Below are 20,879 nucleotides of genomic sequence, written 5' to 3'. Positions count from 1 at the left end.
AGCAATGAAGTCACCATTGTAGTGCTTTGAAGTTCAGAAAAACCATCAGCTCAGCACTAGTCTATAGGTCACGTCTTATATTTGAAAAAGGAATCAATAACTCCAAACAAACCGTAGAATAATACTGAGAAGTGAACCAAAACAGCCATCACAAGGAAAGAACAACAACCAAGCCTCCATCCCAATTAATGTGGGCAGCTACATGAATCCTTTATTCCTTTTTCTTTAGCTTTATTCAAGGCTATGATGGCCATCCCTACAGATTATTTTTTCATTAAATAATTTCTTGTTACCTCTATCCACACAGTCACGCATTCTTGGTTTTCCTCTCGACCTAAAGGCACCATCCATCTCAATTATATCACTCTCCAAAACCAATGTTCAAATGGCCATGACTTCAAATGTCAAACCAACCTATTTTCCCTCATCTGTCTTCAATTAGTGCTACCCATAACATCTCACGTACTACTTATTTCTTATGTTTCCTTTCCTAATATGTCTGCTTATTAATCTCAACATCTCCACTGCAAAACATTCATCTCTGAACATACCATTTTCTCTGTTTAACATGCACAGCTGATCACGCCATCTTATAAATTTACAGTTTTGCTTATCCTAAAGCCCTTGGATTCCAGAGCCTCTTTTCAAAGTTCTTGATTCTCTCTCTGATCTGATCAACTTGTACTAACATTCACATGGAAGGATGCATATATATATATATCGACTCCAGCCTCCAGGTGTCTTACTGTACACTGTACCACAGACACAGTTGAGTTGTTAATGTGTGAGTGTGTGCGTGAGAGAGAGAGAGAGAGAGAGAGAGAGAGAGAGAGAGAGGGTGGGAGGAAGAGGGAGAGGGAGAGTGAGAGGAGAGATGAGAAGAAAAAAAAAAACCTAAAAGGAAGAATACTTCACAATTCAAAGGGCGTGCTACACTTTCTAGTGTGGACTTAAGGATCCATGATGAAATTTGATTTGTGGTACAAAAGAAGGATAACAAGCTTTATCTATATGTGGGCTCTTTGCTATCAAAGTGGCGAAATTAATGTTTGTATCTCTTTGCATTGCTCCTTGTTGTGACGTTATTGAAATAAGTTGTTTGAAGTGTTTGAGGAATAGTCAGATTATCCTCCTTTGGAGGATTTTCTTCTCCATAAATTCAAGAGTTTAGTTGTGGGAAGGAGAAGGAAATGCTTCAAAAATGTGCTACTTTTTGCAGATTTGTGGCGTTTTTGGTTGGACCATGATACTAGAATCTTTAAAGGTCAAGTAGTTCCTCCGGTGTATCATGAGAGTTGTGTTTCTTGCATGGCTTTAGTGTTTCTGTATTTGATATTCTCAAGAGAGTGTCTCTCTTTCATATGCACAAGGATTGCTAACCCTCCTCACTCGTTTTTAGATTTCTTTTTTGCTTTCTTTTTTCTTTGGTAGATATTTTGTCCTCTTTCTTGAATTCTTTATTCTTTTTCATTTATAAAATTCTTTGTTTGTCCTTAAGGTGGTAGGAATTGGCCGAAAATCTATATCAAGCTTTAAAATTCTCCACTGCCTGCCAGTCCAGTGAGATGTGGAACAATAACAAACAATGAATATGACCCATTACAAAGAATAAGATAATTTTTAACAGCTTATAATCTATAACATATATTAAATTTGGGTGTGTGTCCTTCAGGGGCTGCCACGTGGCACTCCTATGTCCATTCACTTGGGTTGTGTGAGCAGGTGTAGATCCACGAGGACATTTTTTTCTTTTTTTCATAACTATAAGGGCCCCTTTCAAGGCCTACTAATCCCTAGGGCGGGAAGACTTTTTTATTTTTTTCTTATTTGATCAATTAAATTTATTTTTTACTTAAATTGGCCCAATACGGAAGTGCGGGCACTTTTCTAGTCATACAATAACGTGGCCAACAAGAACAAAACCCAGGACCTCATAGAAACTAGGACTCTGATACCATTCTAGATCGCCACTTTATCTCCACTTCACCTAAGAGCTTGAGCAATTAGGCTGTGGGACAACAAATGTATATCAAGCTTTATCAATATGTCCATTTTTTTTCCACAAATTATAAAGATATAATTTACAGAAATATATTTATCTTTCAAAACATATATTCAGATGAAGGGAGCAAAAGAAATCATACCCTGTCATTATGCCATCACCATCTAGAAACTGTGGCAAAGATAGATTGGCAAGGATTGTGCCAGAAGGACGGACATGGGCCAAGACCTTCTCTTGTTGCTTCCTACGCTGTAACCTTTCAAATTCCTGCTTAATCTCATCTACTTTATTCAGCTTTGGACCAAGCTCCAACCCTGAAGTCAAACCTTCCATTCCATATATATCATATATTTGCCTTTTATGCTCATCAGTTAAAATTTCATATGCTTCACATATCCTCTGAAAGTTCTCCGTAGCGATATCCTTCATCTGGAAACAAGCATGGTATAAAATTTCATCAGCTGCTATAATTGGATCTTGGCTATACAAATATTGCATGAATAAAATCCAATTGCACACATGACTATCTATATAATACACATTATTTACCACTGGTCCCCATTGTGTTTTGTCCTAATGTTTATTGGCTTTTCCATGTCTATGAGCCCATTTAGTGTCCTAGTATCCTAACTATCCTAACTATCCAGTGTCCATGTCAGTCTTTCACATGTCAAGCTACTTCTCAAACTAGACAAGAGTATTTAGAAACAAATTCACATGAATTCTAGGATGACCACCTATTAAATTAAAGCAAACATGAAATTTTAAAAGTAAAAATCTCCATACTGAGATTTATCAAAAAAAAAAAAAATCTCCATAACGAGAAATTCTGTAGTTGCCATCTAGGAAATGCAAATGCTCACAAAACCCTTAAGGGCTGGACACATATCCGACACATGTCAAAAAATATATTAATTTATTTTTTAAAATGATATATCCCATACACTAAAAACACTTCAGGACACATATAGGACGCTTCTGTGACACTCCCGATCTTCTACTCTTTCATGCTTTTTATGCTAAATTTGCGTTTACTGTTGAAAAAATTATTTCTGTTTCCTATCGTTAGATTTATGTTATGCAATAAATTTAATGGTATCTTTAACAACTGTGTTGATGTTAAACTACAACTAATGAATGCAGCCAATGCAAATGAACAAAATTTTATTTGTAAACTGCGTAGAAGAATAATGCCCATTGTTCATCTTCGATTTATTTAACTGAATATTTTACTACCAAAGGGGAAATTCCGATACTAAATGTGCCTAAATATATATTTGCTATCTCAATCAATCAACTGACATGTCCCTGTCACATGTCATATTCTAGCTTTCAGAAAATTGCCTTGTCATCATGTCTGCATTGTGTCATGTTTGTGTCCAATGTCAGCATCCATGCTTCCTAGATTGCAATTCCCAAGAAATACAATTGGTTATGAAAAAAAAAAAACAGTTGTAATACAATTTTTTTTGTCAAGTAATGATTTCTTTGAACAAACAAAGCCAAAACAAGCATATGATGAACCTCGCCCAATTTGAATTGTGAGATAGGCCCATATCCCTAAATTGTTTATAAATATATAGCAACCATCAAAGTTCCAAGTTCCAAGGCCCATTTTCAATCATTTTAGGAAACCAAGAATGATCCTCCTTAAGCTTCAAGCCCTCAAACTTCTTTTTAGCTTGAGTTTAAAAATGTTAATGTTTATTTTCGTCTTTTGATATTATAATTAAGTGTGTTAGTGTTATGTTAATTAGTGAGAGTTAGTAATGGCATTATGGTCATTAGAATGTATTTGATTTGTATTATAAATAGAAGGAGAGACCTATCTTTGAGTTAGATCATTCATTTAATCGAAATCTCAATATGGTATCAGAGCTCATTTCCAGGAGGTCCTGAGTATTTAAAAAATTATTGTATTCACTATCATGGGTGTTATTTATCGCGCGTGTCTCTCTCCATGTGCTCTCAGGCTGCACATGCAGGGAAGTGTTAAGACTTGATATACATTGTTGGCCCAAAACGTAATAGCTTAAGCTTTTTTAGGTAAAGTGGTGTACTCTAACATGGTATCAAAGCATGATCCAACCTAAACCCTATCACACTCCACTGCCCTTCTCAGAACCACTACAACCCTTCATTATTTCACAAAACAAACCATATAGCCAAAAACAGAACCCTCTGAGGCATAACCCTACAAAATCCCATCTCTGAAAACTTCCCCACACGCCCCCACACGCCAGCCGACTGCCAGCAGTCCCAACCCCACACACCAGCACGTGAGAATAATTCCTGCCGCCTTCTCTGATTTTTTCCTCCAGCATATTCTGATTCCTTCCCAGGACCATATTATCAAGCTATTGGGCATGTTTTTTTGCTCAAAAATCCAACCTTTGAGGACCATGCACTTATGGTAATTAGGTGTTCGTAAAGGCTTTTTGTGTGTTTCTGGGAGCAGTGGCAGTGTTCATAAGTTGATTTGTGATGTTGTGGCAGTGTTATAGTTTGTAGGCGGTTCACCTCGTCCATGGTTGTTTCAGTGGTTCACTGTGTTTCTGGTTGTCCCAATTAGTTTTGATTGTTCATGTTTTGACAATGGTGTGGCTGCTGGTTTGTGAGTATTGGGATTAAGTCTATGAATCCCAAAAACATGTTTCCTTCATCACTGCCACAGGTAACAACTAAAAAAAAGTTGAATGAAAAGAATTACATTCAGTGATCTAAGGCTATTCGGGTTTATTTAGCAGGACTAGGAAAATTTGAACACTTGCTTCAATTCGGTCCTTCTGATGAGAAGAGAAAAGAAGTGTGGATTTAGGAAGATACCTTGATTGTTTCCCTCTTATGGAATTCCATGGGGGCCCAAATTGCACGGATGTGCATTCATCTAGATACATACAAGGAGATTTGGAATTATGCCAAGCTTATGTACTCTAATAACATTACACACATGTATGATTTATCCTAGGAGTACTTTCAATTATAACAGGGGTATTGGAGCATTACAAATTATTTTGAAAAGATGAAACATATTCATGAGGTACTCAAAATCATGCAACCTATAACCATCGATGTTCATGAGATGTAGAAGCAAAGGGAGCATATGAGATTTCTTCGGGTTCCATAGCAAGTTTGAAACCCAAGTTTGAGGCACTCAAGTCCTAGATACTTGGCAATGCAAAATTGTCGTCATTTGCACATGTTTATTCTCATGTCCTTCATGCTTCCATTAGCACATATTCTCTTGATCTTGCATCTGGCTCTAAGAAGATAGCCTTTACACGCATAGTGATTCTAGTTCTCTCTATTAAACAACCGTAGAAGTTATCGAGGTGGTCGAGATGGATAAGGTAGAAGCAGTCCTTGCAATTGCGCTCATTGTGGACGAGGTAATCATACTATTGAATAATGTTGGGATCTCCATAGTAGACCTTCGCGTGTTGCGAATGCAGCCACCACCGACTCCACACCTTTGGGGCCAAGTGGGGGACAACGTACTATATCTATGTCAGACAAAGAGTATTCTAAATTCTAGTAGAGTATTGGGCGTCACAACAAGCTTCTCTTCCCATAGCATCTCTTACCCAAACACATAATCCAACAGCATGCCTGTCATCCAGTGCTTCTCGTCCTAGTCCTTAGGTTATAGAATCCATTGCCACTGATCATATCACAAGCATACCTAATTTCTTTTCTACTCTTCAGTATCCTGAAAACTTACCTTGTCTTACTCTTGCTGATGGATCCACCACTGCCATTTACGGAATTGGGATTGTAAATCCCGCTTTTTCCATTTCTCTTGCTTCATGTTTTGTATATTCCCAAGTTTCCTTTCAATCTTAGGTCTGTTAGCAAGACTGCCATATCCATGAATTGCTACACTAACATTCTTCCCTGACTCTGTGGTTATTCAAGATTTGAAGATGAGGAAGACCATTGGCGGAGGGCATGAAGCTAGTGAATTTATGACATTGAGTTGCTATCTCCTTTTATCGTCTGCATTGTTGCTACCACACCCTCAAGATTCATTGTCACCTTAGTCATCCTTCATTGGAGAAGTTGAAACATTTAGTTCCTAATTTGAGTTTTATGTCTAGTCTTGATTGTGAGTCTTGTCAATTGGAAAAGCATCACTGTGCCCTTTTGCTTTTGGAGTCAATAAACAAGCTGCAAGCCCTTTCATGTTAATTCATTATGATGTTTGGAGTCCTAGTAGAGTTGTGTCCAAGTTGAATTTCCGGTACTTTGTAACCTTTGTGGATGATTATTCAAGAATAACTTGGCTATATTTAATAAACGATTGTTCTGAGTTATTTCATATATTTTGTGCCTTTCGTTTTAAAATAAAGACTCAATTTGGTTTGTCAGTTTGAATACTTTGAAATGATAAGGCTAAAGAGTATTTCAGTACTCAATTTACTAATTATATGACTCAGTTTGGTATTGTTCATAAATCATCTTGTGGTCACACTCCTCAACAAAATGGAGTTGCAGAGAGGAAAAATAGACATTATCCTTAAAATCATTTGCACCTTTATCATATGCATGTGCCTAAACTATTTTGGAGTGATGTTGTACTTATTGCATGCTATCTTCTCAATAGGATGTCATCCCCTGTTCTTAGTGGTAAAATTCCCTACTCCATTTCCTTTCCTAATTCGCCTTTGTTCTCTTTACCTCCTCGTATATTCAAGTGTGTGTCCTTTGTTCATCAACTAACTCCCAAGATGGATAAGTTGGATCTTTATGCTATAAAATGTGTCTTTCTAGGATACTTATATACTCAAAAGGGATATTGTTGTTATAGTCCTACACTACATAGCTTCTTTGTTTCCATAAATGTTACCTTCTTTGAGTCTACACCTTATTATACTCAATCCTTGAGTGCTTTTGATCTCAATGAGTCTCTTCATCTGCCTAATCTTTCAAATTCTAGTTTATTGCCCTTAACCAATTAATTACCTGTGTCTCCATGTAGTTCGAGTCCTTCTTATGGTTTTAATCGTCCTAATTTTCAGGTATACTCATGATGCTGGCTCCAAGGAAAAGAGTCCCTCTATAGCTTCTACAACCATACCTTTGGTTTCCTCAATTGATGATCATATTTCCCATGATGTTGATCCTCTCATTGCTGTCCGGAAAGGTAAACACACATGTACACAACATCCCATGTCCAACTATATTTTCTATGACTTCTTATCACCCTCCTATTATTGTTTTGTTACTACTTTATCACCTGTTGCCCTCCCTAAATATGTTTCAGAAGCCTTATCCCACTCTAAGTGGAGGAATGCCATGGTTGAAGAGATGAATGTTTTACAGAACAATGATACTTGGGACTTGGTATCTCTTCCTCCCGACAAATTTGTGGTTGGTTGTCACTAGGTATACACTTTGAAAGTCAACCATGATGGTTCTACAACTCGTCTAAAGGCACATCTTGTTTCTAAGGAGTATACTCAGGTGTTGTGACATTTTTTACCTCATTTCCAAACTTACAACAATACATTTGTTCATCTCCTTGGCTACCACTTGTCACTGGCCTCTGAATCAATTAGATGTGAAGAATGTCTTCTTGCATTGCGAGCTTGAGGAGGAGGTCTATATGGAGCAACCATTTGAGTTTGTTGCTCAGGGGGAGTCAGGCATAGTGTGCTAGCTCAAGAAGGCACTAGATCGTTTAAAACAGTCTCCCAAAGCATTGTTTGGTAGATTCAATGTTGTAATACTTAAGTTTGGCCTTCGACGGTGTGCAATAGATCACTTCATGTTTTATTATCATACTTCATTCAATAGGATCCTTCTTATTGTGTATGTGGATGATATTATAATTACAGGTGATGATGATCAAGGTATTCAGAGCCTTAAACATTTTCTATAAACTAAGTTTCTAACCAAAGAGTTGAAACCGTTGAAATACTTCTTGGGTATAGAATCCAGATGTCATATGGCAACTCTTTTTGTCACAAGGAAGTATGTTCTTGATTTTTTGGATGAGAATGGGTTGTTGGGATCCAAATCAATTGATCGGTGTTTTAAAAGGCGTTCTTGAGACGCACCTGATGCGTTTTGGGCATAAAAAGCCATAAGGCGTAACTTAAAATGCGAGACTCCAAAAATGCGTTCACTTCTAGGGCTAAGGCGTACACCTTAGGCCAAAAGGCGCGATTTTTACACCTCAGATGGGGATAGGTATGCCTTTTGGGAGCAAACATAACAATGTTTAAAATATTCAAAAAAAATTTTAAAAAAAATAAGAAGATCTATTAGGGCTTGACGAGCGTCAACCCCCCCCCCCCCCCCCCGCTTCTCAACAACTGAACCTCTTGCACAAAGGTCTTCTCTCTTCCAGCCTTTCGTAGCCTTTCATCTCTTTTCAATAACCCCTTCCGACTTGTCGTCTCTCTCCGGCAACCCCCTACAGCCTCTCGACTTGCGCAAACGTCTTCTCTCTTCCATCCTTTCATCTGTCTTCAACAATTTCCTCCAGCCTTTCGTCTCTCTCCGACGAAGCTTCCATTAACAAATGATCCTCTCTCACGTCCTTCGACAACATTTCAGATGATCAATCAACTCCAATTCTTCCTACTCTAGCAACTTTATCTTCTTGATTGATCTCTCCCCATGTCAAGGACCTGACAAATCGGAGAGATGTTGGATTGGGATCAGCTGTGGATTTCATATATAATATATATGTTAGGTACATGTGGCTTTTTTCAACGAAGAAAAGCACACATATGCTGAGATCTGGACTTGAAGTACTGAATTTAGCCCCACTTTAAAGTTATTAAGGGTTTAAAACTATATAATAAATTTTATTAAACTAAAATTTATATAAATCTTAATTTTATAATTTATTTTTATATATTTTTAATAAAAATTAAATTTCCAAAAGGCTTACGCCTCAACGCCTTGAGGGTTACGCCTTGATTATCAGGGGTAAAGCGCCTCACCTCACGCCTTCGCCTTTTAGAAAGCTGCAATTGATACACCTATGGATCCTAACAAGTTAGTGTCAAATATGGGTGATTTTTTGCTTAATCCTGGACAATATTGAAGACTTGTCGAAAATTTTAATTATACACACACACTCAACCAGACATATCTTTCACAACAGGTGTTGTGAGTCAATTTTTGAATTCTCTGAGGACAAGTCATTAGGACATAGTGATTCACATCTTGAGATGTCTCGTGCGCCTAGGGCTGGTTTTTTATATTGAGTGAAGGTCACACTTATATTCAGGGATATACAAATGCAAATTGGATCGGGTCGCCTTCCAGCCGAAGATCCAAAACCAAGTATTGTGTCTTGGTTGGTAGTATTTTGGTTTATTGAAAGAGTAAGAAACAAACTGCAGTGGGCAAGTCAAGTGTTGAATTAGAGTATAAAGGGGCTCATACTATGTGTGAACTTGTTTGGTTTAAGAACATGTTGGAAGAATTGGGTTTCCCACATGCTCAGTCTATGGAGTTGATGTGTGATAATCAAACTACTCTTCATATTGCCTCCAACCTGGTCTTCCATGAGCGAACGAAACAAATTGAAGTTGAATGCCATTTTGTTCAAGAGAAACTTGTGCAAAAGCTCATTACTACCACTTTTATGAAGTCCAATATGTAGCTTGCTGATTTGTTTACCAAAACTTCAGGTGGAGCTCATTTTAAATTTATTTGTAACAAGCTAGGAGCACATGAGAACGAAACAAATTGAAGTTGATTGCCATTTTGTTCAAGAGAAACTTGTGCAAAAGCTCATTACCACCACTTTTATGAAGTCCAATATGTAGCTTGCTGATTTGTTTACCAAAGCTTCAGGTGGAGCTCATTTTAAATTTATTTGTAACAAGCTAGGAGCACATGATAACTATACTCCAGCTTGAGGGAGAGTGTTAATGGTTATTTTAGTCTTTCATTATTATTATTAAGTGTGTCAGTGTTATGTTAATTAGTGAAAATTAGTAAGGAGATTATCTTCATTAGAATGTAATTGATTTGTATCATAAATAGAGGGAGAGACCTATCTTTGAATTAGGTCATTAATTACATCAAAATCTCAATAAAAAAAAAAAAAAAAAGTTCGTTTTAATTTTTTATTTAAGGACAAAATTATTAAGAAGAGCAAAATACAACACAACCATTATAAAAGATCATAAAGGAAAAATGAAATAAGGAAAACACAAAGTAAACTTCCAATCTCTCTGCATATCAGCCAAAGAAACTTGGATTCTCCATCTGTGCAACAAAACCATGCAACGCGATTGCCAATGAGAATAGTAGAATGGAACAAAACCAATCGAACACACTCAATGAGCTAAAAACTCATCAAGATAATACCTCATTTCACAGCAAATGAATGAAACACTGAGGAAGCTTCAGCAGAACCATTAACCATATGACACAAAATTGAATGCTTAACAATTCGCTCTAAAGGGCACGAAATAAAATGAAACTTTCATGCATCCAAGAACAAATCTCGAATATAAAGAACGTCATACCTCAGTTCATGCAACAACAATCTAGAGGAGAATGAGGAAGAGTGGGGGGACCTGTACCTGAGGAGCTTGATACTTGTCCGGGTGATAAACTTGGGCCCATTGACGATAAGCTTTTCTGATTTCTTCGTCAGAGGCTTCGGGAGAGACGTGGAGTAGAGCGTAGAGCTCCCTGGTCGGAGGACCTGGGTCTGCTTCCTTCATCTTACGTCAATCCCACTGCTAGAAGAATCGATAAATAATGTTGTGATTTTGCATAGATACGAGGCGAGAGAGGTGGAGCTACAGAGAGCAGTGCTCGCCGGAGGGGTACTCCTCCGTTCGCACGGGGGACGGATTGTTGGGGAGGGACAGCTGAGTTTTAAGGGTTTATGGACCTCTGGGGGCTGACCCGCCCATGCCCCTGTGTGCCACCCTATTCCCGTTTTTGCCCCTCTTTAGAATATTTTTCAACATAGATTAATTACGATAAATTAATTATAGCTAATTATATTTAAAAATTATATTTTTTTATAAAGTAAATAATAATATAAAAAATTTTAAAAATGTATAATAAGGAAATAGATAAGAATTTGCATGGATGACATAATAAAAAATATACAAAAATAACTATTATCTCTATTAGTAGATTTCTCATTTTATTTTACGTTATTCCAAAAAATAGTTATGCTAAGATCCAAATATTTATTGCAAAAAAAAGTATATAAAATAAGTCTTTAGATGAAAAGTATTGTTTAGCCCAAATAAATTCTTATTTCAGAAACACTCCTCAAAACTATATTTTGTAGCAAAAATTATTACAAGTAATAATAGATTACTTCATAGTACTATTAATAAGTGGTGGCACGCTTATTATGTTATTAATTATAAATTAATGATAAATTATAAAAAATTTATTAATAGAAATTATTATTAATGTCAGGTTAATAATATTAAATTTTTAATTAGAAAATAATATTCATAAATTATTAATCTAAGGGAAAATAGTCAAAATGTCAATTTAAAATGTTAAAATTACATGAATATTAATTATTTTACTAATTATAAAATATTAAAAATATTAATCAAAGACATTAATTATATTTTTTTAGGCAAAAGACACTGACTACCTTTGAGATTTTGATAAAAAGATAATGACCTCTCTTAAGATTTCAAAAATTTTAGAAACCTCTCCTAAACTTTCAAGAATTTCAAATGTCTCTCGTAAGGTTTGCTAAAAATACACAAACCTCTCATTGTATTTTACAAAAAAAAAACAAATTTCTTTTGCAGAAGATCTATGTCTTTTTGGCAAATCTCATTAGAAATCTATGGTATTTTTGAAATCTCGAGAGAGATATCTGTATTTTTGTCAAACCTCAAGGGAAGTGAGTGTATTTTTCTAAGTAGAAATTTTAATTAATTTTTAAATTGAATTATATTAAAATATTAATTCATTAATTTGTTAATCATTAGGTGTGGGCATGGTTCAGTTAATCAAACCGTTGCCCCCAAACCGTTAATCAAACCGAATTCAGTGGTTAGAAAACAAACTGAAACTGGACCATTTAAGACGGTTAACTGAATTCCTTTAACTAGTTTTTAGAGTAATATTCATTGGTTAACTAAATCAAACCATTGAGTATAATTTAAAATTTTAAAGCCATTACAAATAATATTTTTATTTCACGGTAATAAAATATTTGCATTGATTTCTAAAAAGTTAGATTCTATTGAGCTTAAGAGAGTAAATAAGATACATTTATTACCATCACCTTTTGAAAAATGCAGCATACATGAGGATCCAGGGCATGTGACTAATGGATGCTAAAAAATTCTTACTTTTAAGGAAGTTTTGCTTGATTAATCCAACCATGTGCATATGATTTCTAATAATTTTCCTAGACCTTATTCTAATACTTACAATGTAGGTTAGAGAAGTCATCCAAATTTTAACTGGAAAAATGAGCGAGTTGGACCATCTACGCAGGGACAAAATCAGTATGCTCTCTATGTAGCAGCTGGCCAAGGCTCGGGACCCTCTCATTTTACAGATCAACCCCATCTTATGCAGAAAAAAGGGAGTAGAAGAATTCATACAACATTTAACTCTTAGCCTACAGCAGTTTATGCAAAGTTAGACCACGATCAACAACCAAAACTCTAAGGCCATCAACGACATCAGAGGGACCCTTACTAGTGTAACCAATACTCTAAGTAACCAAGAGAAGGGAAAATTTCTAGCTCAACCCCAACCCAATCCATAAGGGCAAAGTCAACCATCTCAGAATATTAGTGAAGGGGCTAATGTGAAATTAATGAAAGTCATTACAACTTCAAGGAATGGTAAGGTTGTGGGTATCCCTGCCCATAGTACAAGAAGTTCAAGTAAAAAAGCTAACCCTCCTCTAGTTAGTGGTGATTCAAGAACTTTAGATTCAAATAATGATGCATGTCCTATACCTGCGCCTTTTCAGCATCGTTTGCTTTCTTTGCATAAATAAAAACAGCATACTGAAATCCTAAAAAAATTTAAGCAAGTTAGGATTAACATTCCACTTCTTGATGCTATTAAAAAATTCCTGCTTATGCTAAGTTTCTAAAGGATTTATGCATTGTGAAACGCAAACTAAATGTTCAGAAAAAGGTTTTCCTCAATGAGCAAGTTAGTGTCATTATTCAAAATCACATACCACCTAAGTACAAGGAACCTGGGTCACCTACTATTTCATATGTCATTGGAAATTCTAAAATTGGTCAGGCCTTGTTAGACTTAGGTTCGGGGGTTAATTTGCTACCTTATAATGTGTATGAACAATTAGGGCTAGGGGAATTAAAGGTCACTTTAATCATTTTGCAACTTGGCGATAGATCTATAAAAATTCCTAAGGGTATTGTTAAGGACGCCTTGGTCAAAGTAGATAAATTTTATTACCCTGTGGATTTTGTAGTATTGGATATGAAGTTGTCATCCCACTCAAATTCTTCACTACCTATGATTTTAGTAAAACCATTCCTAGCAACTTCTAATGTCATAATTAAATTTACTAGTGGTGTTCTAAAGTGAGTTTTGGGAATATGACTTTATAACTGAATATCTTTAATTTGTGTAGGTAACCTCGAGAACTTGAAGATATTTAGGAATTCAATGCATTGGAATCCCTAATTACTAAAAATCCTTTGTTAAATTACAATTGTGATGAGCATTGGGAGGATTTAGAAGACTCCCTTGATTTAATTGAGTCTACTAATCAACTTGCTTCTCTTTGTGCTGCTGGAAATTCATATGAGATGTAGTGGATGCTCAAATTTGAGCCACTACCAGCACTACAAGCCTCGACACAACCCTCCAATCAAAGGGCCCTAGTGCTAGAGTTAAAGTCACTGCCATCAGAGCTAAAATACGCCTACCTTGGATCAAAAAAATCATTTCTAGTGGTGATTTCTGCACTGTTGATCCCTAATCAAGAGAGTCAGCTACTGGAAATTTTGGCACAACACAAATCAGCTATTGATTGGTCCATTGCTAACATCAAAGGTATAAGTCTTCTTATTTGTACACATAGGATATATTTGGAAGATGACTGTTGGCTTTTTGAGTCCAATCCCTAGTTTTGACAATGACGAACCGCAAGTTACTTATGTGTGTTTCTAGTGGTTGAACATGTTATAATTTAACACACATATAAGAGGTCTGAGATGGAAGCCAGACGGAGCTCAAAGAACACATTATTTGACATATTCCATGAAAACGGAAGAGCAAAAGAAGAAGAAGAAGAAGAAGAAGAAGAAGAAGAAGAAGAAGAAGAAGAAGACATGTTTTCAGTTGCATATGCATTTAATTTTTCTATTTTGGTATGTAATAACTGCATACATTCTGCACGATATGTCGTAGTGCTTAGAAAGAACCATAATAAGACCTTAGGGTTGACTTAGGTCAACCAACGCCAAGTTTTTAGGGTAAATTAAAATGCCTAGACCTTAAAGAGACCCTAGGACCCCGCACTTCACTTAAGGAAAATAACAGAGGTAAAATATAACTTAGGTTGAAAATTGAAAAGGGTTCGGACGACTGAACCAGGCATGTTAAAAGTGTCTCGGTCGACCGAACAATTGAAAAGTCAGAATGTTGACCTGACTTCGGGTGACCGAATAGAAATGAACATAACGTTCTTGGTCAACCAAATACTTAACCATGACTTTTTCTAACAACTTGAGCGCCCGAACTCCACGGTCATTTTGACCTCATGCGACCAAACATGCAAGTTCGGCAGACTGAACTTGAGTTCGATTGACCGAATCTCGGACATTTTGAAAATCGCCTAGTTCAGCCAACCGAACATATTTTCAGGCACCCGAATGTTTAAAATGTGCTTTTGTTTTGTGAGTGTTCGGACGACCGAACCTATAGCTTGGTCAATTGAAACTCTCGGGTTGAGGTATTTTTAAATGCTAAAACGGGTTTAAAATTTAATTAAACTTTTCTAATAATACTCAGCATGTCCCCATCAGTCAAAAAATTCCCAAACTCTATATATACCCCTTCATAAGCCAAGATTAGTAACTTTGATTAACAAATATTTTCTTTCTAATTTTTCAATTAATCAAAGTTCCCCCAACTTAATTTTTATTGCAAAAACTATTTCTTGGGGCAAATATTTAACTCTTCAAAACACTCTTTCCTTTTATTCATTTCAAAAATTATTTTAAAAGAGAGCTGATTTGTTTTGGGAATTTATTTTTAGATCACTTACTCTCACATATACTTTGATTTCCCAAAAACAATTTTTGAGAGTAAGCTTGAAGTTTTCTCCAATTATTTTAGTGAAAAATATTTTTGGGAGAAATAATCATTTTAGGTTAAATCTTTGAAATATTCATTATATATATTTTTGTTCAAAGACTTTGAAAATTTATTTAGAAAAACACCCTTTCTCTACTAAGCATTAGTTCATATCTTTAGAGAGTGCATATTTTATGACCTTTATTGTGTACATCTTTGCTTGTCTTAAGAAGCATGTTTATATGTACAAAAAATGTTTTTCATGTATCGGTTGGATTTATCCCATTAATTGAACTAGGGAGTCTCAGCCTCGTAAGTGAACTGGTTCGATTCAACCCAGAAATTGAATTGGGGAATCTCAGCCCCATAAGTAAGATCGGTTCGGTTCAGCCCGAAAATTGAACTGGGGTTTTTCTCACCTTATAAGGAGAGGGTGTAAACAGTTTATGCTTCGCCCGTTTAAGTGAGCAGGAATAGTGTAATCCTTAGAGGGTATGCCCAAGGTGGGGACGTAGGCTGGTTTGGTCGAACCTCGATAACAAATATCGTGTTTCACTCTCTCCTTATCTCATTTAATTTATGTACTTTAAATTCAACATATGTATGCTTATTTATTCATAGTTCTAATTACTTGCATGCACATTTTTATTTAAATGAGATATGCTACACATGTATGTCTACATTTATCGTTTTATTAATTTAAATGCACACGTGAAAATAGGATATGATATGCGGTGAATCGACGAGACATTTAAATTAGTCAAAAAATGTTTTAAACCCAATTCACCCCCTATTGGGAATACACCAAATCCAACAATGACTTAAAACCCTATAAAGAGATACAAAGGAGACTAAACCCCACAATGAAAGAAGTGGTAAAAAAAAAAAAAAGTCTTGAAATTGTTAGACATAGGCATCATCTATCCCATTGTTGATAGCAAATGGGTTAGTCCAATCCAAGTTGTTCTAAAAAATCAAGTGTAATTGTGGTGGAAAATAACAAGGGATAATTGGTGCCTATTAGAGAGACCACATGCTGGAGGATGAGTGTAGACTATAGTAACTTAAATGTCACCTCTAGGAAAGACCATTTTTCCTTGCCTTTCCTTGACTAAATTTTAGAAAAAGTGGTGGGGCATGAATACTATTATTTTTTAGATGGCTTCTTTGGCTACTATCAAATAGAAATAGCCCTTGAGGATCAAGAGAAGACTACCTTCACTTGTCATTTTGGGAATTTTGCCTTCAAGAGAGTGTCATTTGGGTTATGCAATGCCCCGACCACTTTTCAAAGGTGCATGCTAAGCATTTTCAGCAACTTGATTGAAGACATTGTAGAGGTTTTCATGGATGATTTTTAGTCTTTGGGAAAACATTTGATACATATTTTTCTAATTTACAAGTTGTCTTGAAAAGATGTAAAGAAAAACACTTGCTGATAAATTGGAAAAAATGTCACTTCATAGTGCAACAAGGGATAGTTTGGGGACATATTGTATCTTATCAAGGCATAGAGGTAGATAAAACTAAAATAGACTTAATTTCAAATATGTTTGCACCTAAAATTGTGAAAGATGTTAGATCTTTTTTAGGGCATACAGGTTTTTATAGAAGGTTCATAAGGAATTTTAGCTTTATCTTTAAACCACTTTGTCAACTTTTAATGCATAATGTCAAGTTTGAATGGACCAAAGAGTGTCAAAATTGCTTTAATAAGCTAAAATCATTTCTCACCACTGCACTTGTCATGCAGCCCCCTGACTGGTCACTTCTTTTTGAAATAATGTGTGATGCAAGTGACTTTGCTGTGGGGGGTTATACTTGGACAGCGAAGATGTTGACCCTATAGGTCATACCCTATTTTGATTATGACAAATACTCCAGTATTTAATGTCTATCAAGTTGTGGGTAGGTTCATATTAGCAAGATCGTATGATGACATATGTTACCACGAAGCAAAAGAAGACCTAGAAGATTCATTTGTTGTAATTTTATATTAAATTTAATTCGAGTCTGTAATAGTAAAGTAGGAAAGGTCTGTAATAATTAATGCATATCATGCATGTAGGAACTAATAAACTCAAAGACCTTAGAAAGACCTTAAGTCCTTACACTTACACTTAGGATAGTCCCCATTATCACTTATACTGTCAGTGGAATTTATTGAATTAATACAGGACTTAAGGTATTAAGTTATTAGGGTTTCAAACGACTGAACCTTGGTGTTCAAAACACATCGGTCGACCAAACTCAGACTGAACTAAGTTTCCACGGTCAACCAAACTCAAGTCCTAACTTTTTCCAACAACTCGGGCGCTCGAACTTCACGTTCAAAATACCCTTGGGTGACCAAATGTCCAAGTTCGGCAGACCAAACTTAATACCAAGCAACCAAACCTTGAACAGATTGGAAAATTGCCTTGGTCAGCAAACCAAACCCTTATTCAGGCACCCGAACACGGAAAAGTTACTTTTTCCGTTGTGTCTGTTCGGGTGACCAAACTTATGGCTCGCTCGACCGAACCTTGTGAGAGTTATTTAAGTGATTATACATTGTTCTATTTTACTAGGAAACTCTTATTGTATTGTGCATTTGATTTTTGGATTGAAAGTTAAGCATAAGATTTTGTTGACCTTACGGGTCATACCCTATTTTGATTTTGACAAATACTCAGATATTTAATGTCTGCCGAGTTGATATGTAGATTTATCTTAACAATATCATATGATGGCACTCAGAGACCTGAAGGAAAATAAAGACCCAAAATGTTTTTTTAATTGTTGTAATCTATATTTCATTATACTGGGTTTGTAATAATAATCATCCAAGGTTTGTAATAATCTGCATATCATGCATATAGAACTATAAGCTCAAGACCTTAGAAAGACCTTAGGGATCACCTTTGATCGACCGACATCAGGTTTTTTAGGCTAAGTTAAAATGCTTAAAACCTTAAAAAAGAACCTAGGTCCTTACACTTTTACGTAAAATAGTCCCTAATATCACATATATTATCAAAGGAATTAATTGGTTTAAGACTGGACTTATAGGGTAAAACTAGTGAGGCTTCGAGCGACCGAACCATTGTGTTCAAAACACTTCGGGTGACTGAACTCTTGACTAATCAGAATGTTGACTTGATTTCAGGCGACCGAACCTAAATGGCCGTAGCATCCACAGGCGACCAAACCACCATTCTGATTTTTCCCACAACTCGGCAGCCCGAAGTCTCACATTCAAATATGCCTCGGGCGACCGAAAGTTCAAGTTCGGCATACCATACTCTAGACTGGGCGATCGAACCGCGGTATTTTGAAATTGCCTTCGGTTAAGCAGACTGAACCCTTATTCAGGCACCCGAACGTTCAAAAATGACTTTTCCTATTGTGTCTGTTCGGGTGACCGAACTTTAGGTTAGGCATCCAAAACTCTCAAGTTGTTTTATTTTTCACCACGGTTAAGAGGGGTTTAATGGGGTTAATTTTACTAAAAAATTTTAAAATAAATTTAATAATGACCTTATGTCCCAACAGTCATATTTTTGTAGTGGCTATATATATACCCTCATTTGCAATAATTATGTATGTGATTAGGGATTTTAATTAGCAAAATTTCCTCTGAATTTTTGAGGACCCTATTCCTTTATACAAACCCCATACACTCATATACTATCCTTCTTTTGAGAAATCAAAGCCTTGTGAGTGTTTATTTTATCGTTCTATTGTGCTAAAAACCCTCGTTTGTATGTTGTATATTTATTTTTATTTGAGGGTTAAGCAAAGGAGTTTTCCCTTTGATTTTATTTGATAAATCTTTGGTTGGAAAAACTCTTAGAGCTAAGTGGGTCTTTGCATTATTATTGCAAGACTCATTAGAGCTTGTATTTTGTGTGTGTAAAAATATTTTTACAAAATCATATTTGAATATCTCTTTGTGCTTTGATATTGAGAAAAACTATTTTTGAGATATTCTAAATTTCCATTAGCTTGAATCTTTGAAACCTTAAACCTTAATTGAGATTTATCTTTACTTAGTTTCAAAGATTAGCTTGTTAATACACTCTTGTGCTTGATTGAACATTGATATTAGATTGAGTGTTATTGCACACGTATTACACTGAGCTTATAGTTTCTATCTGTCTGAGGTGCATTGATTAGTGCTTGTGCTTAGTGGTACATATCAACTCAGTGTAAGAAGCATTTTGCTTGTACGCAAATTATAGTGTGAATCTGTTGTATTCCAGGTGTGGGCCTGAAGAGGGAGACTAGTCCTGTTGAATAGTCCCGGATTAGCTTAGACCTGGTTAGGAAAGTTAGGTGCACCATCCTGGTAAGGTGTAGGTTAAGGTTAACCTTGTTAATTGACCTAGTTGTAAACGGTGCCGCTCCACCTGCACGTGTATGTTATATTGTGAATGCTGTGCATGATTTAATTTTTGCACGTTTTATTAATCTACGCATTTGGAACTGTATAGACAGACCCTAGGTTGTGGATATAATGCTGCTATCTAGTTGAACCTAGGGGAGAAAATTTTAAAATTCCAATTCACCCCCCTCTTGGGAATAGACCAAAGTCAACAATCGGTATCAGAGCCTCATTGCACTAGGCTTAACAACTTTTGTAAAAGATCGCAATGACTCACATTGGTGTATCCCCATTGGGAGAGGAAAAATCACCTTCCAGTCCTCCATCATTTTGTGGTGTTAACTACACCCACTGGAAAATCAGAATGAGCTTTTTCTTCATAAAATCAATTAACTGGAGGGCCTGACAGGTGATTGAAAAAGGAATTAGTATGCCAATAGAAAAGATAATAGTTTAATGTATGCAAATTCACATGTCATGGATTTACTGTACCGTGCTTTAGATACTGATATTTTTCATGAGATTATGGCATATAGTAGTGCACAGGAGATCTGGGTTGAGCTGGAAAAAAGATATGGAGAGACCCAGGAAAAGGAGATTGCCACTTCAGAAGCTCCAAGCTCAAACGATCAGGTAGTGGCATATCATGAGCATGTAGCATTTGCAGTCAGTAAGGTATATAATTCTCACTCTATCTCTTTTGATGACTCATGTTGTGAATGCTGCTATATAACATGTACTGAATCTAATGATAAATCTATTGATGATGCGTGCGATGATTCTTTTAACAAATATTGTGACATATCTTGTGATGAATCATCTAATAGCTCATGTGAGGTTTTGACTGACAATTTATGCACCGATTCATATGATAATTCTTGTGTTAAATTGTGTAATGAATCATGTGCTAATTTGATAAATGAAAGCATGCCGTTTTACGAAGAACTAGAAAAGGATTTACTTAAAATGCATAAGCTTCTAGTTCGGATATCTAAGCAAAAAACAATCATGAAGAAAGAAAATAAAATGGTGGAAACACAATTAGATGATCTAAAAGATTATCATGCCATATTAGAAAAGAGAAAGATTAAGAAGATATTGAAAATGATCTGCTTAGAAGAAGAAATGGATAATTATTCTAGAGCTACACTCAAATTTTTAAATATAAAGAAAAATCATAATACATCCTTAGAAATTAAAAAGAAAAATATTTTCAAAAAGGATTTAGGATTATCATATAATTCCCACTATCATGCC

At 35.7% G+C, this 20,879-nt stretch overlaps 1 protein-coding gene across 1 annotated transcript in view; it reads right to left on the bottom strand.

Annotated features, from left to right (window-relative positions):
- LOC131163697 (chaperone protein dnaJ 13) overlaps window positions 1-10,903 on the bottom strand; it is a 93,203-nt gene extending 82,300 nt beyond the window's left edge. The window contains exons 1-2 of the mRNA XM_058120374.1: window positions 10,555-10,903; window positions 2,145-2,431 (exon numbers count right to left, since the gene is read on the bottom strand). Of these exons, the coding sequence (XP_057976357.1) occupies window positions 2,145-2,431; window positions 10,555-10,698 (431 nt within the window). The 5' untranslated portion in view covers window positions 10,699-10,903. The remainder of the gene's footprint in view (window positions 1-2,144; window positions 2,432-10,554) is intronic.
- Window positions 10,904-20,879: the final 9,976 nt, after the last annotated feature.

This window comes from Malania oleifera, chromosome 9 (assembly GCF_029873635.1).
Source record: "Malania oleifera isolate guangnan ecotype guangnan chromosome 9, ASM2987363v1, whole genome shotgun sequence".
In the NCBI taxonomy this organism is placed as follows: domain Eukaryota; kingdom Viridiplantae; phylum Streptophyta; class Magnoliopsida; order Santalales; family Ximeniaceae; genus Malania; species Malania oleifera.
This window is presented reverse-complemented; position numbering and strand designations above follow the sequence as displayed.